General features: G+C 42.1%; 1 protein-coding gene across 1 annotated transcript in view; it reads right to left on the reverse strand.

The window, feature by feature from the left end:
- Nucleotides 1-25,511, reverse strand: part of LOC103030628 (upstream stimulatory factor 2) — a 55,404-nt gene that overhangs the window by 13,623 nt on the left and 16,270 nt on the right. The window contains exons 5-7 of the mRNA XM_049478105.1: nt 23,316-23,403; nt 5,737-5,795; nt 3,070-3,164 (exon numbers count right to left, since the gene is read on the reverse strand). Of these exons, the coding sequence (XP_049334062.1) occupies nt 3,070-3,164; nt 5,737-5,795; nt 23,316-23,403 (242 nt within the window). The remainder of the gene's footprint in view (nt 1-3,069; nt 3,165-5,736; nt 5,796-23,315; nt 23,404-25,511) is intronic.

Below are 25,511 nucleotides of genomic sequence, written 5' to 3' on the forward strand. Positions count from 1 at the left end.
CAAATAGCAATGCATCCATCTAGCCATTCGTCCAACCATCCAACTAGCAATACCTCTATCTAACCAACCATCCAACTAGCAATGCATCCATCTATCCATCCATCCAACCAATCAACTAGCAACCATTCCATCCAACCAACCAGCAACACATCCTTCCACCCATTCATCCATCCATCCATCCAACCAATCAACCAAACATCCATCAATGTACCTGTCGGCCCATTCATTAATCCATCCATCCATCCATCCAAACAACCAATCCAACCAATCCAACAAGCAACACATCTATCCAACCAACTGCCAACAATCAACCAGCTAGCAACTCATCATTCCGCCCAACCATCCAACCAACTAGCAATGCATCCATCAATCCAACCATCTATCTATCCAACCAACCAACTAGCAACACATCCATTTATCCAACCAAACAACCAACCAACCAACCAGCAATGCATGCATTCATCTATCCATCCATCCATCCATCCATCCATCCATCCAACCATCCAACCAACCAACCCACCAACTAGCAACATATCTATCCAATCAACCAACCAATTAGCAACTCATCATTCTGCCCATCCATCCAACCAACTAGCAATGCATCCATCAATCCATCCATTCATCCAACCAAATAACCAACCAACCAGCAATGCATGCATCCATCCATCCATCCATCCATCCAACCAACCAACCAACCAACCAACCCACCAACTAGCAACACATCTATCCAACCAACCAACCAACCAACCATTCAATCAACTAGAGATGAATTCTTCCATCCATCTCTCTTTCCAAACAACCAATTATTATTTTCCCCTCAAAATAGTTCTTACATAATTCATATTTTAAAAAATATTAAAAATTTCTGTTTAAAGAACTTTTGTAAAGAAATGCACATTTCTACAAATGTTCATTATTGAGCATTGCTGATTATAACCCAATACGAAGAGATGAGCACATGGAGCAGGAATCACGCCATTTTTATATGTAGGTGATTGTAATACTAGAGTGAAAGGATCTTATTAGTAGTTTATTGGAGTTTGACATCCTGCAGAACATTTATCTAATGATGCTGTTGCTGCAGTTGGGCCTGTAGATCCTGTAGCTCTACACTCGTAGCTTGTGAAGCTTTTGTCATGTACCTAATTTTTTAGATTCTGACTGAAAGTATTGAGTATTATTATCAGTACCTGCTTTTTATTACAGAATCAACACACTTAAATATATCAGTATATGATGCATATTTATAGACAGATAAACACATATGCATTAATATACAACAATAACTAATATAGCGTGAATTTAAATATTAAAATCTGTTTGCCACGAGGTATTTTATTTTATTATTTAAAGAACAAATGAGTGAAATAATAATAAATAGTGTAAATATCTGCAGGCGTGTTCGTAACAGTAGCAGAGCACCGGAGCATTAGCATCCCCAGCTTTTCATTTCAACACTAATCTGACTGCCAGCGTCGCTGCAGGGGGCATGTTATATTTCACTTATTAATATATATCTACACATCCCATAATACAGCGCCGACACTGAGGAGCAGAGGAGAGGAAGTGTCTCAGTCTTTAATCTGCAGCATCTCCACCTCTCTTTATCCAGACCCCCGATCCTGAGACACACAGCTGGATTAATATTTTAATTAAATACATTAATACTGATAAAATATAACTCATACACAGAGCTGTCTCTGATACATATATAAATCATTACAGGTGTGCTCGTCTGATTACATATTATCTAGTTATCTGGAGTTTGGAGTTATCTGGAGTCATTTTGAGTTATACAGAGAGATTTGGAGATATATTTGGAGTTTTGAGTTAGATGTTATTTAGAGTTTAGAGTTATTTTCTGAGTTATTTGGAATTATTTTGAGTAATTTGAGTTATCTTGAGTTTTGTGGAGTTAAGTTGAGTTTTTCTAAGTTATGTGTAGTTATTTGAAGTTTGAGTTATTTGGAGTCATTTGAATTTATTTGGACTTATCTGGGGTGATTTAGAGTCATTTTGAGTCATTTTGAGCTATATGGAGTTATTTGCAGTTATTTAGAGTTTCGAGTTAAGACTTATTTGGAGTTTGAAGTCATTTGGATTTATAAGTTATTTGCATACATATTTTTGGAATTATTAGGAGTTATTTTTTTTGTTATTTTGAGTTATTCGGGTTGATTTGGAGTTTATTATTTGGAGTTATTTGAAGTTTGGAAGTATTTTGGGTTGTTCTGAGTTATCTGGAGTTATTCAGAGTTATTAGGAGTTTGGAGTTAAGTGGAGATATTTGGAGTTATTTGGAGTTATTTTGAGTTATAATTCTGAGTTATTCTGAGTTACTTGGAGTTATTCTGAGTGATCTGGAGTGTGTGTGTGTGTGTGTTTGACTGTGTGAGTGTGTGTGGGTCTCACCACTTCGCTCTTGGTGCTGTCCAGGTTGCAGTTGAGTTATTTTGAGTTATTCTGAGTTATTTTGAGTTATTCTGAGTGATCTGAAGTGTGTGTATGACTGTGTGAGTGTGTGTGGGTCTCACCGTTCTGGTCTTGGTGGTGTCCAGGTTGCAGTTGAGTTATTTTGAGTTATTCTGAGTTACTTGGAGTTATTCTGAGTGATCTGAAGTGTGTGTATGACTGTGTGAGTGTGTGTGGGTCTCACCGTTCTGGTCTTGGGGGTGTCCAGGTTGCAGTTGAGTTATTTGGAGTTATTTGGAGTTATAATTCTGAATTATTTTGAGTTATTCTGAGTGATCTGGAGTGTGTGTATGTCTGTATGTGTGTATAGGGTCTCACCGCTCTGGTCTTGGTGGTGTCTAGGTTGCAGTTGAGTTATTTGGAGTTATTTGGAGTTATAATTCTGAGTTATTTTGAGTTATTATTGAGTTATTATTATTATGATTGTGTATGTATGACTGTGTGAGTGTGTATAGGGTCTCACCGCTCCGGTTTTGGTGGTGTCTAGGTTGCAGTTGAGTTATTTGGAGTTATAATTCTGAGTTATTTTGAGTTGTTATTGAGTTATTATTATTATGATTGTGTATGTATGACTGTGTGAGTGTGTATGGGTCTCACCGCTCCGGTTTTGGTGGTGTCCAGGTTGCAGTCGGGGATGATTTTGGACAGTGTGATGATCCAGTTGTTGATCTTGTCTCTCCTCCTCCTCTCCACTGCAGAAAACATCACACACATATCACATCACATCACACACACATCATACACACATAATACACACATCACACACACATCAAATCACACACACATCACACACACACACACATATCATACACATCACACAGAGGACAAGAGCAAATATTACAGTTAAATACCCACACAGGAATCTCCTGCTGCCCATCCCACACTGCCCTCTAGTGTCTGAACTCTACAACTTAGTCTTTATTCAGCTTATTTAAAACACTTTTACATTTCTATTTACCTGCTTTATATATGTTAGTTTTTAAAAACTTATTTATTAATAATTTAGATTGTTTGTGTTTTTAAACATATTTTTTATTGTTTTATTATCATTATTAATAGTTAGTTTTGATCCATTTTATTGAAGATTTCTTGATTGATTAATTTTTTTTCTTAACATAATTCTTTCACCAGCATCTTCTTTACGATTTTATTTTTAAAATTTTATAACTGTTAAAAAGTAAATACTGGTAAAAGAAAAATATACACATTTAAAACAAAGAATCAACTTCATTGGTGTTGATTACTAAAATAACATTACATTAGGTGACTTGACTCTGGACTTGATTGTCAAGATCTTAGACTTGAATGTGAAGATCCTGAATTGAGTGTTAAGACTTGATCTAGGAATTGAGTGTTAAGACTCGGGATTAAGTGTAAATACCTGGAACTTTATCTGGACTTGAGTGTCAAGACTCTTGACTTGAGTTTTAAGAGTTGGGACTGGACTCGGGACTGGAGTGTCAAGACTCTGAATTAAGTGTTAAGACTAGGGACTTGACCTAGGACATGAGTTTCAAGACTCTGGACTGGAGTGTCAAGACTTGGATTGGGTGTTAAGAGTTGGGACTTGACTCTTGACTGGAGTATCAAGATTTAGGGCGTCAAAACTCTTGAGACTCTATACTTGAGTGCTAAGACTCTGGACTTGAGTGCTAAGAGTTGGGACTTGAGTGCTAAGACTCTGAACTTAAGTGTCAAGATTCTAGACTTGAGTGTCAATACTTGAGAATTGACTCGGGACTTAAATGTCAAGACTCGGGACTTAAGTGTTAAGAGTTGGGACTTAGATTGGGATAGAGTGCTAAGACTCGGGACTTGAGTGTTAAGAGTTGGGACTTAGATTGGGATAGAGTGCTAAGACTCGGAACTTAAGTGTTAAGAGTGTAATGAGTTGGAACTTAAGTTTTAAGACTTATGACTTGAGTGTTAAGACTCTGGACTTGAGTGTCAAGACTCAGGTTTAAGTGTCAAAATTGGGACTTGACTCTGGTCTGAGTGTCAAGACTCAGGTTTGAGTATTAAGACTTGAGATTTGACTCAGGACTTAAGTTTCTAGACTCTGGACTTGAGTGTCAAGAATCGGGACTTGACCTAGGACTTGAGTGTAAAGACTTGAGGCTTGACTCAGGACTTAAGTGTCAATAATCTGCACTTGAGTGTCAAGAGTTGGAACTTGACTCTGGACTGGACTGTCAAGAACTGGAATTAAGTGTTAAGACATAGGACTTGACCTAGACTTTAAGTGTCAAGACTCTGGACTTGATTGTCAAGACTTGAAACTAGACTAAGGACCTAAATGTCAAGACTCTGGACTTAAGTGTTAAGAGTTGGGACTTGACTCTGGACTGGACTGTCAAGAACTGGAATAAAGTATTAAGACATAGAACTTGACCTAGAACTTGAGTGTCAAGACTCTGGACTTGATTGTGAAGACTTGAGACTAGACTTAGGACTTAAATGTCACTCAGGATTTGAGTGTTAAGACTCGAGATTTGGCTCAGGACTTGAGTGTTAAGACTCGAGACTTGGCTCAGGACTTGAGTGTTAAGATTCGAGACGTGGCTCAGGACTTGAGTGATAAGACTCGAGACTTGGCTCAAGACTTGAGTGTTAAGACTCGAGACTTGGCTCAGGACTTGAGTGTCAAGACCCGAGACGTGGCTCAGGACTTGAGTGTCAAGACTCGAGACTTGGCTCAAGACTTGAGTGTTAAGACTCGAGATTTGGCTCAGGACTTGAGTGTTAAGACTCGAGACGTGGCTCAAGACTTGAGTGTTAAGACTCGAGATTTGGCTCAGGACTTGAGTGTTAAGACTCGAGACTTGGCTCAGGACTTGAGTGTTAAGACTCGAGACGTGGCTCAAGACTTGAGTGTTAAGACTCGAGATTTGGCTCAGGACTTGAGTGTTAAGACTCGAGACGTGGCTCAGGACTTGAGTGTTAAGACTCGAGACTTGGCTCAGGACTTGAGTGTTAAGACTCGAGACTTGGCTCAGGACTTGAGTGTTAAGACTCGAGACTTGGCTCAGGACTTGAGTGTTAAGACTCGAGAATTGGCTCAGGACTTGAGTGTAAATTGAGTGCTTATTGTGTTGTAAATGTATTTATTTGTATATAATTTTTTTTGTTATGTGCATTTAACGATGACGTGTGATTTATATTTGGTATGTATGGGATGTTAGTTGGACCTCAGGAAGAATAGTGATAGCAGTAGCAGCTAATGAGGATCCAAATGAAACAACAAAACAACGACTGTCTGCTCACCTTCGTTGTGTTGCGCCCGCCTCCTATCGTCTCTGGGGGTCCGCGGACCCTCCGTCTTCCTGCAGAGGGAACAGAAGGGAGGACAGTGAAGTCAGGGTTTCGTATTTGTCTCTTTGATTACGGCTCTGTGTGTTTATATCAGAGGGGCGCAGTAGAAAGAGCAGCGGTGAGCTGTTCACCCCTATTCACAGAGCCCATAAAACCGCCCAGGTTCTGTTCTGATCCGCGGCTTTACCAAAGCCCGCAATCCGCTCCGGATCACCGGGGTGTTTACTTTAAAGAGCAGCTGATCTGAGGGGTTTATGAAGCCACTATCCGGACCATCAGGAGGCTCCATCCATATGCAGCCCCGCCGCCGGGCCAGACGCTGCCAGGCGAGGCTCAAGTGATCCGTCTGAACTGGCAGACGTCTCTGTGAGCGCCCCCCCCCCGGAGCCCTTTCTGTAAAATCCGACAGTGACGTGATTATTTTAACCCAATTTTACCCTCCATGCTGGATTTTTACAGATCTGTGCCATTGGTTAGGCCTGTAAAGCCCAAACTATTAAATAATTGACAGAAAATTCCAATTCTTTGAAACTGGAGCCCTTTTTGGTCCTTTTGAACAAACAAACAAACAAATTTCAAAATATCAATTTGCATATATGAGTTTCAATTTGTATCATATTTGATACAACGGGTCTAAATAACAATACAATTTCAAAGTAATGAGAACATTTTAGTTATTTTTACTCATTGTGTAGTTCACAACCTATTTATTAGGGTTCAAGCACCGAAGGTGCGTAGAACCCTATTGTTTTTGCTAAGATTTTTCTTCTTCTTATTATTATTATTATTATTCTTTTTCTCCTGTAAAAACAGTTGTGCAGCCTAAACCGTAAGTCATAGAGAAATGAAACTTGGTAGGTAGATGTAGGATCAGTGCATCTCGGTGGACAACAAAAATGGCACCGATTGGTCAAGTGGTGGCGCTATAAACAAGGAAATTCATTTTTCACAATTTTCTCAATAACTCAAAAACCATAAGACCTACATTCAAAATTCTTTTTTTGATGGATTCCTTGGGTCAATACCAATTTGGACCATGCACTTCCGTCTATATAATTTGCATAATATGCAAAACCTACTTTTGCAAACTAGTCCTAGGAATTTTGACCAATCCTGGCATGTTTGGTATCAAAACACTCGTGAGAGCATGCGCTTCAATATTCATTAAGAAAAAGTTGAAATATGTAAACAATATGGCCGCCATATGCAAATTAGTCCTTCCGGATATATGCCCCATTCACTTCAAGAGGTAAATTTGGAGCACTGTTTCTCAGCAACCGTGCAACCTAGCAAGTTGAAACTTTGCATGCAGAATCTATCATACAGCCTCTAAAGGATGTTCAAAGGGCAACTTAATCAATCAACATGGCTGAACACCATCAGCCAATCAGCATTCAGCAGACATTTTGGCAGGCTGAATGTTGCCCAATCTGGATGATATTTGGCAGTTATGTTCAGGTGGAGACACTGTAGTGACCTGCAAAGTGCTGAAACAATCCGCCCACTGGGGGGCGCTGTTCCAAAAAAACGAGTATATGTCAATCATGCTGTACTATTTTGACATCTAATTGTTTTTGCCATATTTAGTACAGTGGCTCTGACAAATTTCTCAATACAACTATGTTTAAAAAGTGCTTTGTTCATTCATAATTGCTAATTGTTTGAAAATAGCTATATTGAAACTACTCTCTGGATATTTGGCCTATCACCTCCATTTCAGTCTTGCTGCACACTGTAGAGTCTCTAGGTAAATGTTCATTAAAAACATTTGTGAAAATTTCACATACAATACTCTCCAGGCATCAAGCAATCTGTGCGTCCTTGGAATTTCTAACCTAAATTGCTGTAACTCTGCAGTATTTGCTGTAATCTCACAATGTTAAAGACCTCTGTACAATATCACTCTGATGAAGCGCCATTTAATACAGAACTAGATTAAGAATAACTTGACATTACATGTCATATCAGAACATTCACTCCTTTGTGCCTCTTCTCAACATTAATAACAGGTGAAAGACTTTTGATCATTTTAAATGTGACAGAATGTCTCCAATTGTGTTAGACCTTCTTACACATCACCATCCTATGCTCTAGTAGGCACCATTGTGCTAGTTGGTGCTTGATGAAGCGCCATTTAATTCAGAACTAGATTTATAATAACTTCGTAATTACATGTCATATCAGAACATTCACTCCTTTGTGTTAATTTAAACTTGTTTGGTCAAACATTTCAGCTTGTTCTGCAAAGGTTCAAAGGTCAATCTGAATACCACTTTGTGAACATTCTGGTTGAAGCCACCTGATCAATACCAATAACATGTAGACACCTTTTGACTAGTTCTAACTCACTTAATGAATATCCTACAAAGTTCACTAGATTTACATGTGAATTTAAGCACTGATCAGGTTGAAAGGCCTCTGCTCAACATTAATAACAGGTGAAAAACTTGATAATTTCTAAATGTGACAGGGCATCTCCAATCATATTAGACCTTCTTACACATCACCATTCAATGCTCCAGTAGGCACCATTGTGCAAGTTGGTGCTTGAACCCGATGATTGCCGCTTGCGGCTATATTTTTGTTTTTATTTTTATCTTTTTATTTATTTATCCTCCCCTAGCTGCTCTGTCACTTGAATTTCCATCCAAAATCCTCTTCAGAGCATCTTCAACACTGTATTTTTTGCCATCTAAAAACACACATAGACACAAAAAAACGAATTATTGTGTACTTTCCATTGAATTCATCAGTGTTTAGTGAAAATCACTAAGCAAAAGGAAGTTACGAGCAGTTGTTTTATCGCAACACCTACCTAGTCATCAATCACGGTACAGCAAATTGCATATCTAATTTTCTGCTCTAAATGTCCCAAACTATGTATTTTAAACATTTAATTAGTTTACTTGAAAAATAAAAACTGTATGTTGCTTGGTTTTATGTGTAATGCGTGAAATACATTACAATGACAGTTTACAGATTTAGAGTTAAACTACCTTATATACCTGCTGTATCAAATTTGATACGTCATTTTCAACACGGTTTTACTAAAACATAGATTATGAAATATGAGGTAATTTCACATTACATCAACCCAGTCACTGTTCCTATTGCTGTTCCACAAAAAAATATATATTATTTTCTCCCCATAACATTTTCAAAATTGGCAAGGTTTTCTTTAAAATCCACCTGTGTCCTCTTCCTTATTAATGGAAATGTTCTCACATCCCTGGAAATCCCTCTAGTGAACGAAATACTGCCACCTGTGGAATTATCCGTGCACTGCATGTATATCATGGTATACATTGGGTTTTTCAGGGGAAATAATGTAACACTGCTCACATGGAGGGCTCTAAAAATCATGTATCAAATATGATACGTTTGGCGTTATAGGGTTAGGCCTCCTGCAGCAGTAAAGATAGGGGTGGACGATATGGCCCTAAGCTAACATTACAATATCTCAGGGATAGTCTTGGCGATATGACAAATCATTGAATAGAAAAAAAAAAGTTTTAAATATTATCTCTGTCTTTTGCTTTAAACAGCAAAAAAAAGCTGTTGCTCAATGTCACATATATATATTTTTATTCTGGCAATATTATTGCATACTGTAAAATATGGCACACCCCTACTTTCCAGCTAAAAATATATTATTGCATATCAGAATGTTACAGTTAATGTTTTTAGAATGCTCAATCTGTCATCATTTTTTTGATGCTCTCAGAACATTTTTTAACATTTTTAACATTTAAAGTTTTTAAAACATTCTGGTAACGTTGTGCAAAATCACTTGTGTCAATGATTTGATTTTTTAGTTTTGGGAATGTTTTGTTTTTAACATTTTCATAATGTTAGTATTAGTTTTAATACTAACGTTCTAATAACGTTGTGACGCAAACCATTATTATGTACTAGATACCTGTTATGTACTAGATACCAGTTGAAGTTGTTGAACTTGTCTTGCACTTGTTCTTGTAGGTTTAGTGTCCCTGACCTGGCAACCCGAGTGAGCTTGGTGCCACTGGTTGTATCGCATTTTTGGCAATATTTGCAGGAACGATAGATAGATAGATAGATAGATAGATAGATAGATAGATAGATAGATAGATAGATAGATAGATAGATAGATAGATAGATAGATAGATAGATAGATAGATAGATAGATAGATAGATAGATAGATAGATAGATAGATAGATAGATAGATAGATAGATAGATAGATAGATAGATACTTTATTGTCAGATCCATGATCTGAAAATTGTTTTGCATAAAGCTGCTCTGCTGAAGTACAGAGTTATACAGGAGTTTTTAGTTTAGTTCTCCAGCACTGAGACTGGAGCAGTATTAGCATTAGCTGCTAAGCACTAGCTCTTTTGCTGTTCAGAGGAAAGTATTACTAGCCTGTAGCCTGCTGCTAACCCAGGCTAGCACTGCTGGAGCAGCATTAGCAGTAGCTACTGAACACACAAAGTGCTAGGTCTTTTGTCATTCAGAGCTAAGTATTATCGCTCTGTAATCTGCTGCTAACCCGGGTTAGCACTGCTGGAGCAGTATTAGCATTACTGGCTAACTACACTAAGCGCTAGCTCTTTTGCCATTCAGAGGTAAGCATTATCGGCCTGAAGCCTGCTGCTAACCCTGGTTAGCACTGCTGAAGCAGCATTAGCATTAGCCACTTAGCATGCTAATTGCTAGCTCTTTTGCTGTTTAGAGGAAAGTATTATCAGCTTGTAGCGTGCTGCTTACCCTGGCTAGTACTGCTGAAGCAGCATTAGCATTACGAGCTAATGCTAGTTAGTGGCTAATGTTAATGCTCCAAGCTTAGTGCTGGAAAAATTAGGAAATCTAATCTTACTGTAGATAAATGGAAGTGCTTTACTCACCCAAATAAACAGTTTTCAGGAGAGAAATCTGTGTAGATTAACATCCAGCACTCGTTTAACTTTAAAATAAAGTGTATTTTTTAAGAATTACAGTTTTATTTACTTAGCTTAGCTCTATTTAACTTTGCTACTTAGTTTCCCCCCACACCCTGCAACAGCTAGATCTGCTGAATTAGAAGGAAAACATGGCGACACCCCTGTTCCTTACTAGTGTCGCATAAAATGCGGTACATGGAGGGATTGTTTGAGAGACTGAACTATATAAACTAGACACTCTAGCCACAATTACACACCGTTATGTTGGCAGTGTGTGTTCGGTAAAGGCAGCAGAAGCTGAAAGTGACCCCTCCACCCCGGCGGAGTCTCGGTATCTGTTATAAACTGCAGTGCTGCCGGACAGATGCTGTCTGAGAGGACGCCCAGATCTGCTCTAATGACACGACACTGCTTGGCAGGGCATCTTCCCTCAGGTACACTTTAATTAAGTCTCTGCTCTGAGAGCAGCGAGAGCGCCGTGAGCCGAGGACGAGGCCGGACAAAGACCATCACAAAAAAGAGGAAACGCTCACTGTTACTGAACCCCCGCCAAAAACAGGGCAAACACAGATAACTGCTGAAGATACAGTACGCATATCAGTGGACAGTTCTATCAACACAAAAACAACATAATCCTTCTGTAAGTCTGTAAGTGTGTTAGAACAGTGAGGCCAATGCCATTATTTCTGCTTTAGACTAAAAAAACATTTGAGTTTGATATTAAAAGAGGAATATGAGACAAAAGATCAACATTTCAGCTTTTATTTCAGAAAATCCAGCACCTTCTGTCTAAACCCACGCATTTTTCTTATGAGCAAAAGTATTGGAACAGATCAACTTAAAGCAGGGGTGTCCAAACCTTTTTTGGAGCGGCCCGTGAGGTATTTTAGAAATAGAATGAAAGTTGGCCCGCTGTTAAGCAGGTTTTTATAATGTGAGATTCAAAGTTTGAACGCTAGGTGTCAGAAACGGGCCAAAGAGTCTAAAAGCGGCGAGAGTGAAGTTTTAGAGCAGGAAAACGGGACGAAAGAGTCTAAAAGCGGAAAGGGTGCGCATTTCTAGTGCAGAAAAACAGGCCAAAGAGTCTAAAAACGGAGAGGGTGCGCATTTCTAGTGCAGAAAAACGGGGCAAAAGAGTCTAAAAGCGGAGAGGGTGCACATTTCTAGCGCAGAAAAACGGACCAAAGAGTCTAAAAGCGGAGAGGGTGCACATTTTTAGAGCAGAAAAACGGGACAAAGAGTCTAAAATCGGAGAGGGTGCGCATTTATAGCTCAGAAAAACAGGACAAAAGAGTCTAAAAGCGGAGAGAGTGCGCATTTCTAGCGCAGAAAAACGGACCAAAGAGTCTAAAAGCAGAAAGGGTGCGCATTTCTAGCACAGAAAATCGTGCCAAAGAGTCTAAAAGCGGAGAGGGTGCGCATTTTTTGCACAGAAAATCGTGCCAAAGAGTCTAAAAGCGGAGAGGGTGCGCATTTCTAGCGCAGAAAAATGGGCCAAAGAGTCTAAAAGCGGAGAGGATGCGCATTTCTAGTGCAGAAAAACGGACCAAAGAGTCTAAAAGCGGAGAGGGTGCACATTTCTAGTGCAGAAAAAACGGGACAAAAGAGTCTAAAAGCGGTGAGGGTGCGCATTTTTAGTGCAGAAAAACGGGACAAAAGAGTCTAAAAGCGGAGAGGGTGCACATTTTTTGAGCAGAAAAACGGGCCAAAGAGTCTAAAAGCAGAGAGGGTGCGCATTTCTAGCGCAGAAAAACGTGACAAAAGAGTCTAAAAGCGGAGAGGGTGCGCATTTCTTGCACAGAAAAACGGACCAAAGAGTCTAAAAGCGGAGAGGGTGCGCATTTCTAGCACAGAAAATCGTGCCAAAGATTCTAAAAGTGGAGAGGGTGCGCATTTCTTGCACAGAAAATCATGCCAAAGAGTCTAAAAGCGGAGAGGGTGCGCATTTCTAGCGCAGAAAAACGGGCCAAAAGAGTCTAAAAGTGGTGAGGGTGCGCATTTCTAGAGCAGAAAAACGGGCCAAAAGAGTCTAAAAGCGGAGAGGGTGCGCATTTATAGCTCAGAAAAACTGGACAAAAGAGTCTAAAAGCGGAGAGAGTGCGCATTTTTAGAGCAGAAAAACGGGCCAAAGAGTCTAAAAGCGGAGAGGGTGCGCATTTCTAGCGCAGAAAAACGGACCAAAGAGTCTAAAAGCAGAAAGGGTGCGCATTTCTAGCACAGAAAATCGTGCCAAAGAGTCTAAAAGCGGAGAGGGTGCGCATTTCTTGCACAGAAAATCGTGACAAAAGACTCTAAAAGCGGAGAGGGTGCGCATTTCTTGCACAGAAAATCGTGCCAAAGAGTCTAAAAGCGGAGAGGGTGCGCATTTCTAGCGCAGAAAACCGGGCCAAAGAGTCTAAAAGCGGAGAGGGTGCGCATTTCTAGTGCAGAAAAACAGGCCAAAGAGTCTAAAAGCGGAGAGGGTGCGCATTTCTAGCGCAGAAAAACAGGCCAAAGAGTCTAAAAGCGGAGAGTGCGCATTTCTAGCACAGAAAAAGGGGCCAAAGAGCCTAAAAGCGGAGAGGGTGTGCATTTCTAGTGCAGAAAAACGGGGAAAAAGAGTCTAAAAGCGGAGAGGGTGAGCATTTCTAGCGCAGAAAATCGTGCCAAAGAGTCTAAAAGCGGAGAGGGTGCGCATTTCTAGCGTAGAAAAACGGGCCAAAGAGTCTAAAAGCGGAGAGGGTGCGCATTTCTAGCGCAGAAAAATGGACCAAAGAGTCTAAAAGCGGAGAGGGTGCGCATTTCTAGCGCAGAAAAACGGGCCAAAGAGTCTAAAAGCGGAGAGGGTGCGCATTTCTAGCGCAGAAAAACGGACCAAAGAGTCTAAAAACGGAGAGGGTGCGCATTTCTAGCGCAGAAAAACGGGCCAAAGAGTCTAAAAGCGGAGAGGGTGCGCATTTCTAGTGCAGAAAAACGGGGCAAAAGAGTCTAAAAGCGGAGAGGGTGCACATTTCTAGCGCAGAAAAACAGACCAAAGAGTCTAAAAACGGAGAGGGTGCGCATTTCTAGTGCAGAAAAACGGGACAAAAGAGTCTAAAAGCAGAGAGGGTGCACATTTCTAGCGCAGAAAAACGTGACAAAAGAGTCTACAATCGGAGAGAGTGCGCATTTCTAGCGCAGAAAACCGGGTCAAACAGTCTAAAAGCGAAGAGGGTGCGCATTTCTAGCGCAGAAAAACGTGACAAAAGAGTCTAAAAGCGGAGAGAGTGCGCATTTCTAGCGCAGGAAAACGGGCCAAAGAGTCTAAAAGTGGAGAGGGTGCTCATTTCTAGTGCAGAAAAACGGGCCAAAAGAGTCTAAAAGCGGAGAGGGTGAGCATTTCTAGCACAGAAAAACGTGACAAAAGAGTCTAAAAGCAGAAAGGGTGCGCATTTCTAGTGCAGAAAAACGGGCCAAAAGAGTCTAAAAGTGGAGAGGGTACACATTTCTAGCGCAGAAAATCGGGCCAAAGAGTCTACAAGTGGAGAGTGTGCGCATTTCTAGTGCAGAAAAACAGGCCAAAGAGTCTAAAAGCGGAGAGGGTGCGCATTTCTAGTGCAGAAAAACGGGCCAAAGAGTCTAAAAGCAGAGAGCGTGCGCATTTCTATCTCAGAAAAATGGGACAAAAGAGTCTAAAAGCGGAGAGGGTGCACATTTCTAGCATAGAAAAACGGGACAAAAGAGTCTAAAAGCGGAGAGAGTGCGCATTTCTAGTGCATAAAAATGGGCCAAAGAGTATAAAAGCGGAGAGGGTGCGCATTTCTAGCGCAGAAAAACAGCACAAAAAGTCTAAAAGCGGAGAGTGCGCATTTCTAGCACAGAAAAACGGGCCAAAGAGTCAAAAAGCGGAGAGGGTGTGCATTTCTAGCACAGAAAAACGGACCAAAGAGTCTAAAAATGGAGAGGGTGCGCATTTCTAGTGCAGAAAAACGGGGCAAAAGAGTCTAAAAGCGGAGAGAGTGCGCATTTCTAGTGCAGAAAAACGGGACAAAAGAGTCTAAAACCGGAGAGGGTGCGCATTTCTAGCGCAGAAAAACGGGCCAAAAGAGTCTAAAAGCGGAGAGTGCGCATTTCTAGCACAGAAAAACAGGCCAAAGAGTCTAAAAGTGGAGAGGGTGTGGATTTCTAGCGCAGAAAAATGGACCAAAGAGTCTAAAAGTGGAGAGGGTGCGCCTTTACAGCACTGAAAAACAGGCCAAAGAGTCTAAAAGCGGAGAGAGTGCGCATTTCTAGCGCAGAAAAACGGGACAAAGGGTCTAAAACCGGAGAGGGTGCGCATTTCTAGCGCAGAAAAACGGGCCAAAAGAGTCTAAAAGCGGAGAGTGCGCATTTCTAGCACAGAAAAACAGGCCAAAGAGTCTAAAAGTGGAGAGGGTGTGGATTTCTAGCGCAGAAAAATGGACCAAAGAGTCTGAAAGTGGAGAGAGTGCGCCTTTACAGCACTGAAAAACAGGCCAAAGAGTCTAAAAGCGGAGAGAGTGCGCATTTCTAGCGCAGAAAAACGGGACAAAGGGTCTAAAAGCGGAGAGGCTGCGCATTTCTAGTGCAGGAAAACAGGCCAAAGAGTCTAAAAGCAGAGAGGGTGCACATTTCTAGCGCAGAAAAACGGGAAACAGAGTCTAAAAGCGGAGAGGGTGTGCATTTCTAGCACAGAAAAACGGGACAAAGAGTCTAAAAGCGGAGAGGGTGCGCATTTCTAGTGCAGGAAAACAGGCCAAAGAGTTTAAAAGCGGAGAGGGTGCACATTTCTAGCGCAGAAAAACGGGCCAAAGAGTGTAAAAGCGGAGAGAGTGCACATTTCTAGTGCAAAAAAACGGGACAAAGAGTCTAAAAGCGGAGAGGGTGCACATTTCTAGAACAGAAAAACGGGACAAAGAGTCTAAAAGCGGAGAAGGTGCACATTTCTAGCGCAGAAAAACGGGCCAAAGAGTCTAAAAGCGGAGAGGGTGCACATTTCTGGCGCAGAAAAACGGGCCAAAGAGTGTAAAAGCGGAGAGAGTGTGCATTTCTAGTGCAAAAAAACGGGACAAAGAGTCTAAAAGCGGAGAGGGTGCACATTTCTAGTGCAGAGAAACGGGCCAAAGAGTCTAAAAGCGGAGAGAGTGCGCATTTCTAGCGCAGAAAAACGGGCCAAAGAGTCTAAAAGTGGAGAGAGTGCGCCTTTACAGCACTGAAAAACAGGCCAAAGAGTCTAAAAGCGGAGAGAGTGCGCATTTCTAGCGCAGAAAAACGGGACAAAGGGTCTAAAAGCGGAGAGGGTGCACATTTCTAGTGCAGGAAAACAGGCCAAAGAGTCTAAAAGCGGAGAGGGTGCACATTTCTAGCGCAGAAAAACGGGACAAAGAGTCTAAAAGCGGAGAGGGTACGCATTTCTAGTGCAGGAAAACAGGCCAACGAGTTTAAAAGCGGAGAGGGTGCACATTTCTAGCGCAGAAAAACGGGACAAAGAGTCTAAAAGCGGAGAGAGTGCGCATTTCTAGTGCAAAAAAACGGGACAAAGAGTCTAAAAGCGGAGAGGGTGCACATTTCTAGAACAGAAAAACGGGACAAAGAGTCTAAAAGCGGAGAAGGTGCACATTTCTAGCGCAGAAAAACGGGCCAAAGAGTCTAAAAGCGGAGAGGGTGCACATTTCTAGCGCAGAAAAACGGGCCAAAGAGTGTAAAAGCGGAGAGAGTGTGCATTTCTAGTGCAAAAAAACGGGACAAAGAGTCTAAAAGCGGAGAGGGTGCACATTTCTAGAACAGAAAAACGGGCCAAAGAGTCTAAAAGCGGAGAGAGTGCGCATTTCTAGCGCAGAAAAACGGGCCAAAGAGTCTAAAAGTGGAGAGAGTGCGCCTTTACAGCACTGAAAAACAGGCCAAAGAGTCTAAAAGCGGAGAGAGTGCGCATTTCTAGCGCAGAAAAACGGGACAAAGGGTCTAAAAGCGGAGAGGGTGCGCATTTCTAGTGCAGGAAAACAGTCCAAAGAGTCTAAAAGCGGAGAGGGTGCACATTTCTAGCGCAGAAAAACGGGACAAAGAGTCTAAAAGCGGAGAGGGTGCGCATTTCTAGTGCAGGAAAACAGGCCAACGAGTTTAAAAGCGGAGAGGGTGCACATTTCTAGCGCAGAAAAACGGGACAAAGAGTCTAAAAGCGGAGAGAGTGCGCATTTCTAGTGCAAAAAAACGGGACAAAGAGTCTAAAAGCGGAGAGGGTGCACATTTCTAGAACAGAAAAACGGGCCAAAGAGTCTAAAAGCGGAGAGAGTGCGCATTTCTAGCGCAGAAAAACGGGCCAAAGAGTCTAAAAGTTGCCGTAATTAAGGAGTTTAATATTAAGAGACATCATGTAATGAAACATCAATTTGAAAAATCTTAGTTTACACAACACTGTCAAAGATAAAGATAGTAAGTCAAGTAAAATGGTGTGTAAATGAAAGTAATCAGGAAAAAAAGTATTATTTAAAGTGGTATATTTCATTATTTGTTTTATTACAGAGTCTGTGGCCTGTGACTTCCAAATATATTTCTTCGTCTGGCCCCCAACAAAAAAAAGTTCGGACACCCCTGACTTAACGTGTCAGTCCGTATTATCTAGTTTCTAAACTAAAAGCAGAAGCATTTCTGAGTGGAGATGAATATGGATAAAATATTGTGTTTCATGGTACCACTAATATATTAATTCTGAAAACTGGGGTGAAGAGTCGCTTTTTACAGGAGTTCTTCTTCTGGCCACGTCACAGGTCTTTACGTACTTACGTCACACGTACAGCCTATAAAAGAGCATCCAGCTCAGTTTTAATGAACGCGAGAGATGCTGGTGGAGCAATGGAGACTTCAGAAGGCAAAGTTGTACTGAGGTCTGATAATGGGTGGATATACACTATAGAAGGCTAATATTAGCATCCGTAGTGGGTAGAAGTGCACAGCAGTGGGTGGTAATGATGGTGACCGGCAGTGTCTGGCCAGATTTGACCATGCAAACAGACAATGGCTGACTAAAATCAAATTCATTCAATGCAACCTTGTTAAGCTTTTCTGGGACAAAGTGGCAAAAGTCATGGGAAACAATACTAGAAACTAGTCCCAGGATTTTTGGCATATTACTGTATTATATATTTAAAAAGTGCAGGTTATATTTGAAAGTATCACTGTCACACTAACCCTGTTCTCTGGGTTAAATCAGCACAAACAATATAAATAACTAGAAAAGGTAAAGTTCGTGAACGAACTTTAAGTTGGCTTGGAAAAGAACGCTAATAACGTTAAAAAGTTGAAATGTTTCTGTCTGAAGAGTGTGAAGAGTCTTTGATATGCTGTTAACTTTTGGCTAAACGCTAAATGCCAAAAATGCGGAAATCTAAAAACGTTTGGTTAGATGCTTAAAAAACTGTTGCTAGGCAGTTGCTAACGTATTCCACATGGTTGCTAAGTAGTTGCTAAGTGGTTGCTAGGCAGTTGCTAACGTATTCCCTGTTGTTACTAAGTGGTTGCTTGGCAGTTGCTATAATTTCTAAAGTGGTTGCTAAGTGGTTGCTAGGCAGTTGCTACCGTTTTCCATGTGGTTGCTAAGGTGTTGCTAACTGGTTGCTAGGCAGTTGCTATCATTACTAAAGTGGTTGCTAAGTGGTTGCTAAGTGGTAACTAGGCAGTTGCTATCATTTCTAAAGTGGTTGCTAAGCGTTTGCTAGGCAGTTGCTAACGTTTTCCAGGTGGTTGCTAAGTGGTTGCTAAGCGGTTGCTAGGCAGTTGCTAACGTATTCCACGTGGTTGCTAAGTGGTTGCTAGGTGGTTGCTAAGCAGTTGCTAACGTTTTCCAAGTGGTGGCTAAAGTGTAGCTAACTGGTTGCTAGGCAGTTGCTATCATTTCTAAAGTGGTTGCTAAGCGGTTGCTAGGCAGTTGCTAACATATTCCACATGGTTGCTAAGTGGTTGCTAGGCAGTTGCTAACATTTTCCAGTTGGTTGCTAAGATGTTGTTAAGTGGTTGCTAGGCAGTTGCTGTAATTTCTAAAGTGGTTGCTAGGCAGTTGCTAACATTTTCCTAGTGGTTGCTAAGGTGTTGCTAAGCAGTTGCTAGGCAGTTGCTATCATTTCTAAAGTGGTTGCTAAGTGGTTGCTAAGCAGTTGCTAACGTTTTCCTAGTGGTTGCTAAGGTGTTGCTAAGTGGTTGCTAGGCAGTTGCTATCATTTCTAAAGTGGTTGCTAAGTGGTGGCTAGGCCGTTGCTAACGTTTTCCAGGTGGTTGCTAAGTGGTGGCTAAGTAGTTGCTAGGCAGTTGCTTTCATTTCTAAAGTGGTTGCTAAGCTGTTGCTAGGCAGGTTCTAACGTTTTCCTGGTGGTTGCTAAGGTGCTGCTAACTGGTTGCTAGGCAGTTGCTATAATTTCTAAAGTGGTTGCTAAGTGGTTGCTAGGAAGTTGCTAACGTATTCCAGGTGCTTACTAAGTGGTTGCTAGGCAGTTGCTAACGTTTTCCAGGTGGTTGCTAAGGTGTTGCTAAGTGGTTGCTAGGCAGTTGCTAACGTTTTCCAGGTGGTTGCTAAGGTGGTTGCTAAGCAGTTAATAGGTGGTTGCTAAGCCCTGGCTGGGGTGCCGGGGTGTCCAAACTTTTGACTGATAGCTGCTCCATACAGCAGCTCCTCCATACACTCACAGTACTGGAGGAGCAGGGGAGAGAAGGGGTTCCGTGCGCAGAGCTGCTTATGTGCGAGTTAGAACTCTGGGCCCCCCATTCATTTCTATGGGAAAAATTCGTACGATAATTGTACAAAAAATTGTGACCTACATAGACGTTCAAAGTTGTCCCCCATTCATTTCCTATGGGAAAAAAAAGTGCACGTTTACGAAGTTTTTACGAAAACCGTACGATGTATCGCTTAAAAAAGCACAAGCAACCTAATCGGGTATAGGTCCTACGATATTGCAAAATTTCGTGGTTCTACGTCAAAAGCCCTAGGAGGAGATAGTGATTAAATTTTGAGCGCGGAATAATAATAATATCTAGAAAAGGCAAAGTTTGTGAACGAACTTTAAGTTGGCTTGTCAAATAGTTACTAAGTTGTGTATTGTGTGGTGTGGAGTGTGGACTGTGTGTGGGTTGTGCAGTGTGTGGGCTGTGTGTGTGGTATGAAGGGTGTGTGTTGTGGAGGGTGTGTGGTTTGGGGTGTGCACTGTGTGTGGTGTGGTGTGTGGAGTGAGGTGTGTGTGGTTTGTAGAGTGTGTGGTGTGTGTGTGGTGTGGAGTGTGTGTGGTGTGTAGAGTGTGTGTGGTGTGGTGTGTGTGGGGTGAGGTGTGGTGAGTGTGGGGTGTTTGTGTGTCAGATATGGAGTGTGTGTTGTGTGGAGTGTGTGTAGTGTGGGGTGTGGACTGTGTGTGGTGTGTGTGGTGTGTAGAGTGTGTGTGGTGTGGGCTTTGGAGTGGGGTGTGAAGTGTGGAGTGTGTGTGATGTGGAGTGTGTGTGATGTGGATTGTGTGTGGTGTGGAGTGTATGTAGTGTGGGGAGTGGACTGTGTGTTGTGTGGGGTGTGTGTGGAGTGTGTGTGGTGTGGGGTGTGAAGTGTGTGTGTGGTATGTGTGAGGTGGAGTGTGTGTGGTGTGGGGTATGTGTGGTTTAAAGTGTGTGGTGTGGGGTATGTGTGATGTGGAGTGTGTGTGGTATGTGTGGTTTGAAGTGTGTGTGGTGTGGTGTATGTGTGGTGTGGAGTGTGTGTGGTGTGTGGGGTGGATTGTGTTTGGTGTGGGGTATGTGTAGTGTGGAATGTGTGTAGGGTGTGGTGTGTAGTGTGTGTAGTGTGGGGTGTAGACTGTGTGTGGTGTGGGGTGTGTGGGGTGTAGAGTGTGTGTGGTGTGTGCTGTGGAGTTTGTGTGATGTGGAGTGTGTGTGGTGTGGGGTATGTGTGGTGTGGAGTGAGTGTGGAGTGTGTGTGGTATGTGTGAGGTGGAGTGTGTGTGGAATGGGGTATGTGTGGTTTTAAGTGTGTGTGGTGTATGTGTGGTGTGGAGTGTGTTTGGTGTGGGGTATGTGTAGTGTGGAATGTGTGTAGGGTGTGGTGTGGAGTGTGTGTAGTGTGGGGTGTGGACTGTGTGTGGTGTGGGGTGTGTGTGTGGTGTGTAGAGTGTGTGTGGTGTGTGCTGTGGAGTTTGTGTGGTGTGGAGTGTGTGTGGTGTGGGGTATGTGTGGTGTGGAGTGAGTGTGGAGTGTGGGGTGTGTGTGGTATGTGTGGGGTGGAGTGTGTGTGGAATGGGGTATGTGTGGTTTTAAGGTGGTGTGGGGTGTGTGTAGAGTGTGTGTGGTGTGGACTGTGGAGTATGTGTGGTGTGGAGTGAGTGTGGGGAGTGGACTGTGTGTCGTGTGGTGAGTGTGTGGACTGTGTGTGGTGTGGAGTGAGTGTGGGGAGTGGACTGTGTGTCGTGTGGTGAGTGTGTGGAGTGTGTGTGGTGTGGGGTGTGAAGTGTGTGGTGTGGGGTATGTGTGATGTGGAGTGTGTGTGGTGTGGGGTATTTGTGGTTTGAAGTGTGTTAGGTGTGGGGTATGTGTGGTGTGGAATGTGTGTAGGGTGTGGTGTGGAGTGTTTGTAGTGTGAGGTGTGGACTGTGTGTGGTGTGGGGCGTGTGTGGTGTGTAGAGTGTGTGTGGTGTGGAGTATGTGTGGTGTGGAGTGAGTGTGGGGAATGGACTGTGTGTCATGTGGTGAGTGTGTGGAGTGTGTGGGGTGTGAAGTGTGTGTGTGGTGTGGAGTGTGTGTGGTGTGGGGTATGTGTGGTTTAAAGTGTGTGGTGTGGGGTATGTGTGATGTGGAGTGTGTGTGGTATGTGTGGTTTGAAGTGTGTGTGGTGTGGTGTATGTGTGGTGTGGAGTGTGTGTGGTGTGTGGGGTGGAGTGTGTTTGGTGTGGGGTATGTGTAGTGTGGAATGTGTGTAGGGTGTGGTGTGGAGTGTGTGTAGTGTGGGGTGTAGACTGTGAGTGGTGTGGGGTGTAGAGTGTGTGTGGTGTGTGCTGTGGAGTGTGTGTGATGTGGAGTGTGTGTGGTGTGGGGTATGTGTGGTGTGGAGTGAGTGTGGAGTGTGTGTGGTATGTGTGGGGTGGAGTGTGTGTGGAATGTGGTATGTGTGGTTTTAAGTGTGTGTGGTGTATGTGTGGTGTGGAGTGTGTTTGGTGTGGGGTATGTGTAGTGTGGAATGTGTGTAGGGTGTGGTGTGGAGTGTGTGTAGTGTGGAATGTGGACTGTGTGTGGTGTGGGGTGTGTGGTGTGGACTGTGGAGTTTGTGTGGTGTGGAGTATGTGTGGGGAGTGGACTGTGTGTGGTGTGGTGAGTGTGTGTGGTGTGGTGTGGGGTATGTGTGGTTTGAAGTGTGTGTGGTGTTGACTGTGTGAAGTGTGTATGTGTGTGGTGTGTGTAGTGTGGTATTGGTTCTGGTGTGGGTTGTGTTCAGCAGTCTCTTCTCCATACAGATACAGTACTGAGGAGCAGGGCAGAGAGGGGGGCCGTGCGCAGGATCGGCTGGTGTGTGTGAGATGGCCAACATTCCGCCCATTCATTCCTATGGGGAAAGTTCGTACGATAATTTTACGAAAACCGTAAATCGTATCGGTGAGATCAGCATATCAGAGATATAAATAATTCCGGCTGGCATCTGCCTGCAGTGTTTAAGTATTTATTCTTCAATTAAAGCTGCTGTAATTGCACGAGTACACAAACTAACTGGATAAAAAAAGTCAAACAGGTCTGAAACAGGGTGCTATTTAAACACATACAATACAATTGTTGATGATGATTACGGCCAATGAAAACCCAAGAATCAGTGTCTCAGAAAATTTGAATATTATATAAGAGCAATTGGTACTTTTGGCAGTGTGGGCAGTGTGCCAAGTCCTGCTGGAAAATTAAATCCACATCTCCAAACCATCACTGATCATCAGTTAATTTTCATTTGTAAATCAAGGGATCAGAGTCTGGAGGAAGAGTGGAGAGACACACAGTCCAAACTGCTCGAGGTCTAGAGTGAAGTTTCCACCAATCAGTGATGGTTTGGAGAGACATGTCTGTCATCTGCTGGTGTTGATCCACTGTGTTTTATTATCAAGTCCAAAGTCAGTGCAGTTCTGTTTTCCAATAAAATCTTACAGAACTTCATGCTTCCCTCTGATACTGACAACTTTTATGAAGATGTGGATTTCATTTTCCAGCAGGACTTGGCACACTACCAAAAGTACTAGTTGGTCTTATATAATAAAGAAATAAATGTTTATAATAGATCACTCTGTGTGTAATGCATCTATATAAGCAGCAGGCTACAGGCTGATAATACTCACCACTTGACGGCCAAAGAGCTAGCGCTTATCGCAGTTAGCGGTAATGCTAATGCTAATGCTACTCCAGTCTCTGTGCTGGAGAACTAAACTGAAGCTCCTGTATAACTCTGTACTTCAGCAGAGTGACTTTACTGCTCCTTAATACCTGACTGATAGAATTCATACATAAGGAGCACCGGATTATAAGAAGCTCTGATGATTTTTGGGAAAATTAATTTTTTATTATTTTTAAATGCACCTTATAGTGTGAAAAATATAGTAGAGACAGGAATTCTTCTCAGAAGCGTTGGGAGATGGTACTCACGCTGTGTTGGGATGAGGGTGTGGAGCTATGGAGCGTGGAGCTCCTGCATGCAGAACATCAGGAGGAGTCATCATCACATAAAACTGACCTGAGAAAGAAATAAAGAGAATATCCTAAATCCATAATTTCTGTTTTTTGCTTATTTTGGTTCATTTTATTCTCTTCAGTGACACAGATGGTGAGGTAATGGAATGGCAAATTTAGAAAAAGAAATAGTTGTATATAAACCAGAATTTAGACTCCTGGGCCATTCCACCGAATGGGTACCATTTGCTGGAACTCACTCCTGTTACTGGAACTCACTCCTGTTACTGGAACTCACTCCTGTTACTGGCACTTACTCCTGTTATTGGAACTCACTCCTGTTACTGGAACTCACTCCTGTTACTGGAACTCACTCCTGTTACTGGAACTCACTCCTGTTACTGGAACTCACTCCTGTTACTGACTCTTACTCCTGTTACTGGAACTCACTCCTGTTACTGGAACTCACTCCTGTTACTGACCCTTACTCCTGTTACTGGAACTCACTCCTGTTACTGGACCTCACTCCTGTTACTGACTCTTACTCCTGTTACTGGAACTCACTCCTGTTACTGGAACTCACTCCTGTTACTGACTCTTACTCCTGTTACTGGAACTCACTCCTGTTACTGACTCTTACTCCTGTTACTGGAACTCGCTCCTTTTACTGCCACTCATTCCTGTTACTGGCACTTCTATTACTGAAACTCACTCTTGTCACTGGCACTTTTTTGTTTTGAGTAACAGGAATTTCAAGTAACAGGAATGAGTTTTTAGCATAGAATTAGCAAAAAATGAAAAATAGCTAAATAGCGGCTATGCTAATAGCATGACACTTAGCATTTTCTAGTGATTTTCCCAAAATTTGTCTTTCAAAAATAAACACATAAGATCTAAGAATGAATTATGGTAACAGGACAGAGTGTTGAGATTGAGCTCCTCAGTCATCGTTATAATAAGATCAAATATACAGAAAAACTAATGAGGGAACTAAATGCTGGTCTTCACATGGTCTTCAGAAGAACCAGCTGATATCACTTCCTGTTGTAGATGTCACTTCCTGTTGTAGATGTGACTTCCTGTTCCAGATGTTTCAGATGATCAGGATAATGTGCTACGGTAACAGGACTGAGGGAAACCCAGTGACATGACTGAAATGTGTATTTTAACTTAAATATTATGAATTTATTATGAAAAATATATATTTAAGTACATATGGGATTGGAGTCACAGATCAATGTAAAAAAATTACATCTCTGAAGGACTGATTTTAATAATTATATTTTATGGTAAAGTTTATAGTTAGAGTGGAGTGGAGACAGGTAACAAATGCTATTTTTTAGTGTTGTAAGTAGTTTCTATTAATGTTTTTAATTACATTTCTTATTTTTAATAATAAACTGTATATTACAAGTTATTTTGTGTCCAAAATTTATATATTTGATTTCCTGGGGATAGAAATGGCATCGATTTGGAGTAATTTCCCTCCTGTAAAATAAGAAAAGTATTTTTTTTATTGCAATATTATGTCTGTAATTCTTTTTTACCCACTTGCTACACAAATTATATATGCATCACCCCCAAATGAACAGCTTGGTACATGCATTTGTTGACAAGCTACACGAAACAGCTGAGAAGTAGCTGAGATTGTCACGTCTGGTGCTGTAGGCACTTCCTGTCCTTCCACACTGGTCTCCAACGGAGGTTGTCAGCCCAACAACTACAATACCCAGAATGCACCACCCGCTGACAACACACACACTGCTGATCACGTGACACCTCACCTGCCCCGGCCGGTTAGCCCTGAGTATTAGCCACTGTATAAAAGCACTGCTCAGACGCCCTTCGGCGCCGCGTATTGCCTAGGTTTCGTCCGACTTTACAAAGCGTTTTTTCTCTGTGATTATTTTCCGTGTATGACCTTGCTTTTGTTTTTTGACTACCGATTTTTGCCTTTGCCTTCGTTGTGGATTTTTTCGTGTATTACCCTGGACTGTTTATCGTTTATGTTTTTCGGATCATCCTTGATACTGCCTGCCTTGTGTATGACCATTGGATTGTTTATCGTTTCTGTTTTTGGATTGCCTCTGATACTGCTTACTTCGTGTATGACCACTGGACTGCCTCACTATCCTGTTAAGCTCTCCGCTCCCAGGTATACCTTTACTGGTG

The sequence above is a fragment of the Astyanax mexicanus genome, chromosome 1, assembly GCF_023375975.1.
Source record: "Astyanax mexicanus isolate ESR-SI-001 chromosome 1, AstMex3_surface, whole genome shotgun sequence".
Taxonomy (NCBI): domain Eukaryota; kingdom Metazoa; phylum Chordata; class Actinopteri; order Characiformes; family Acestrorhamphidae; genus Astyanax; species Astyanax mexicanus.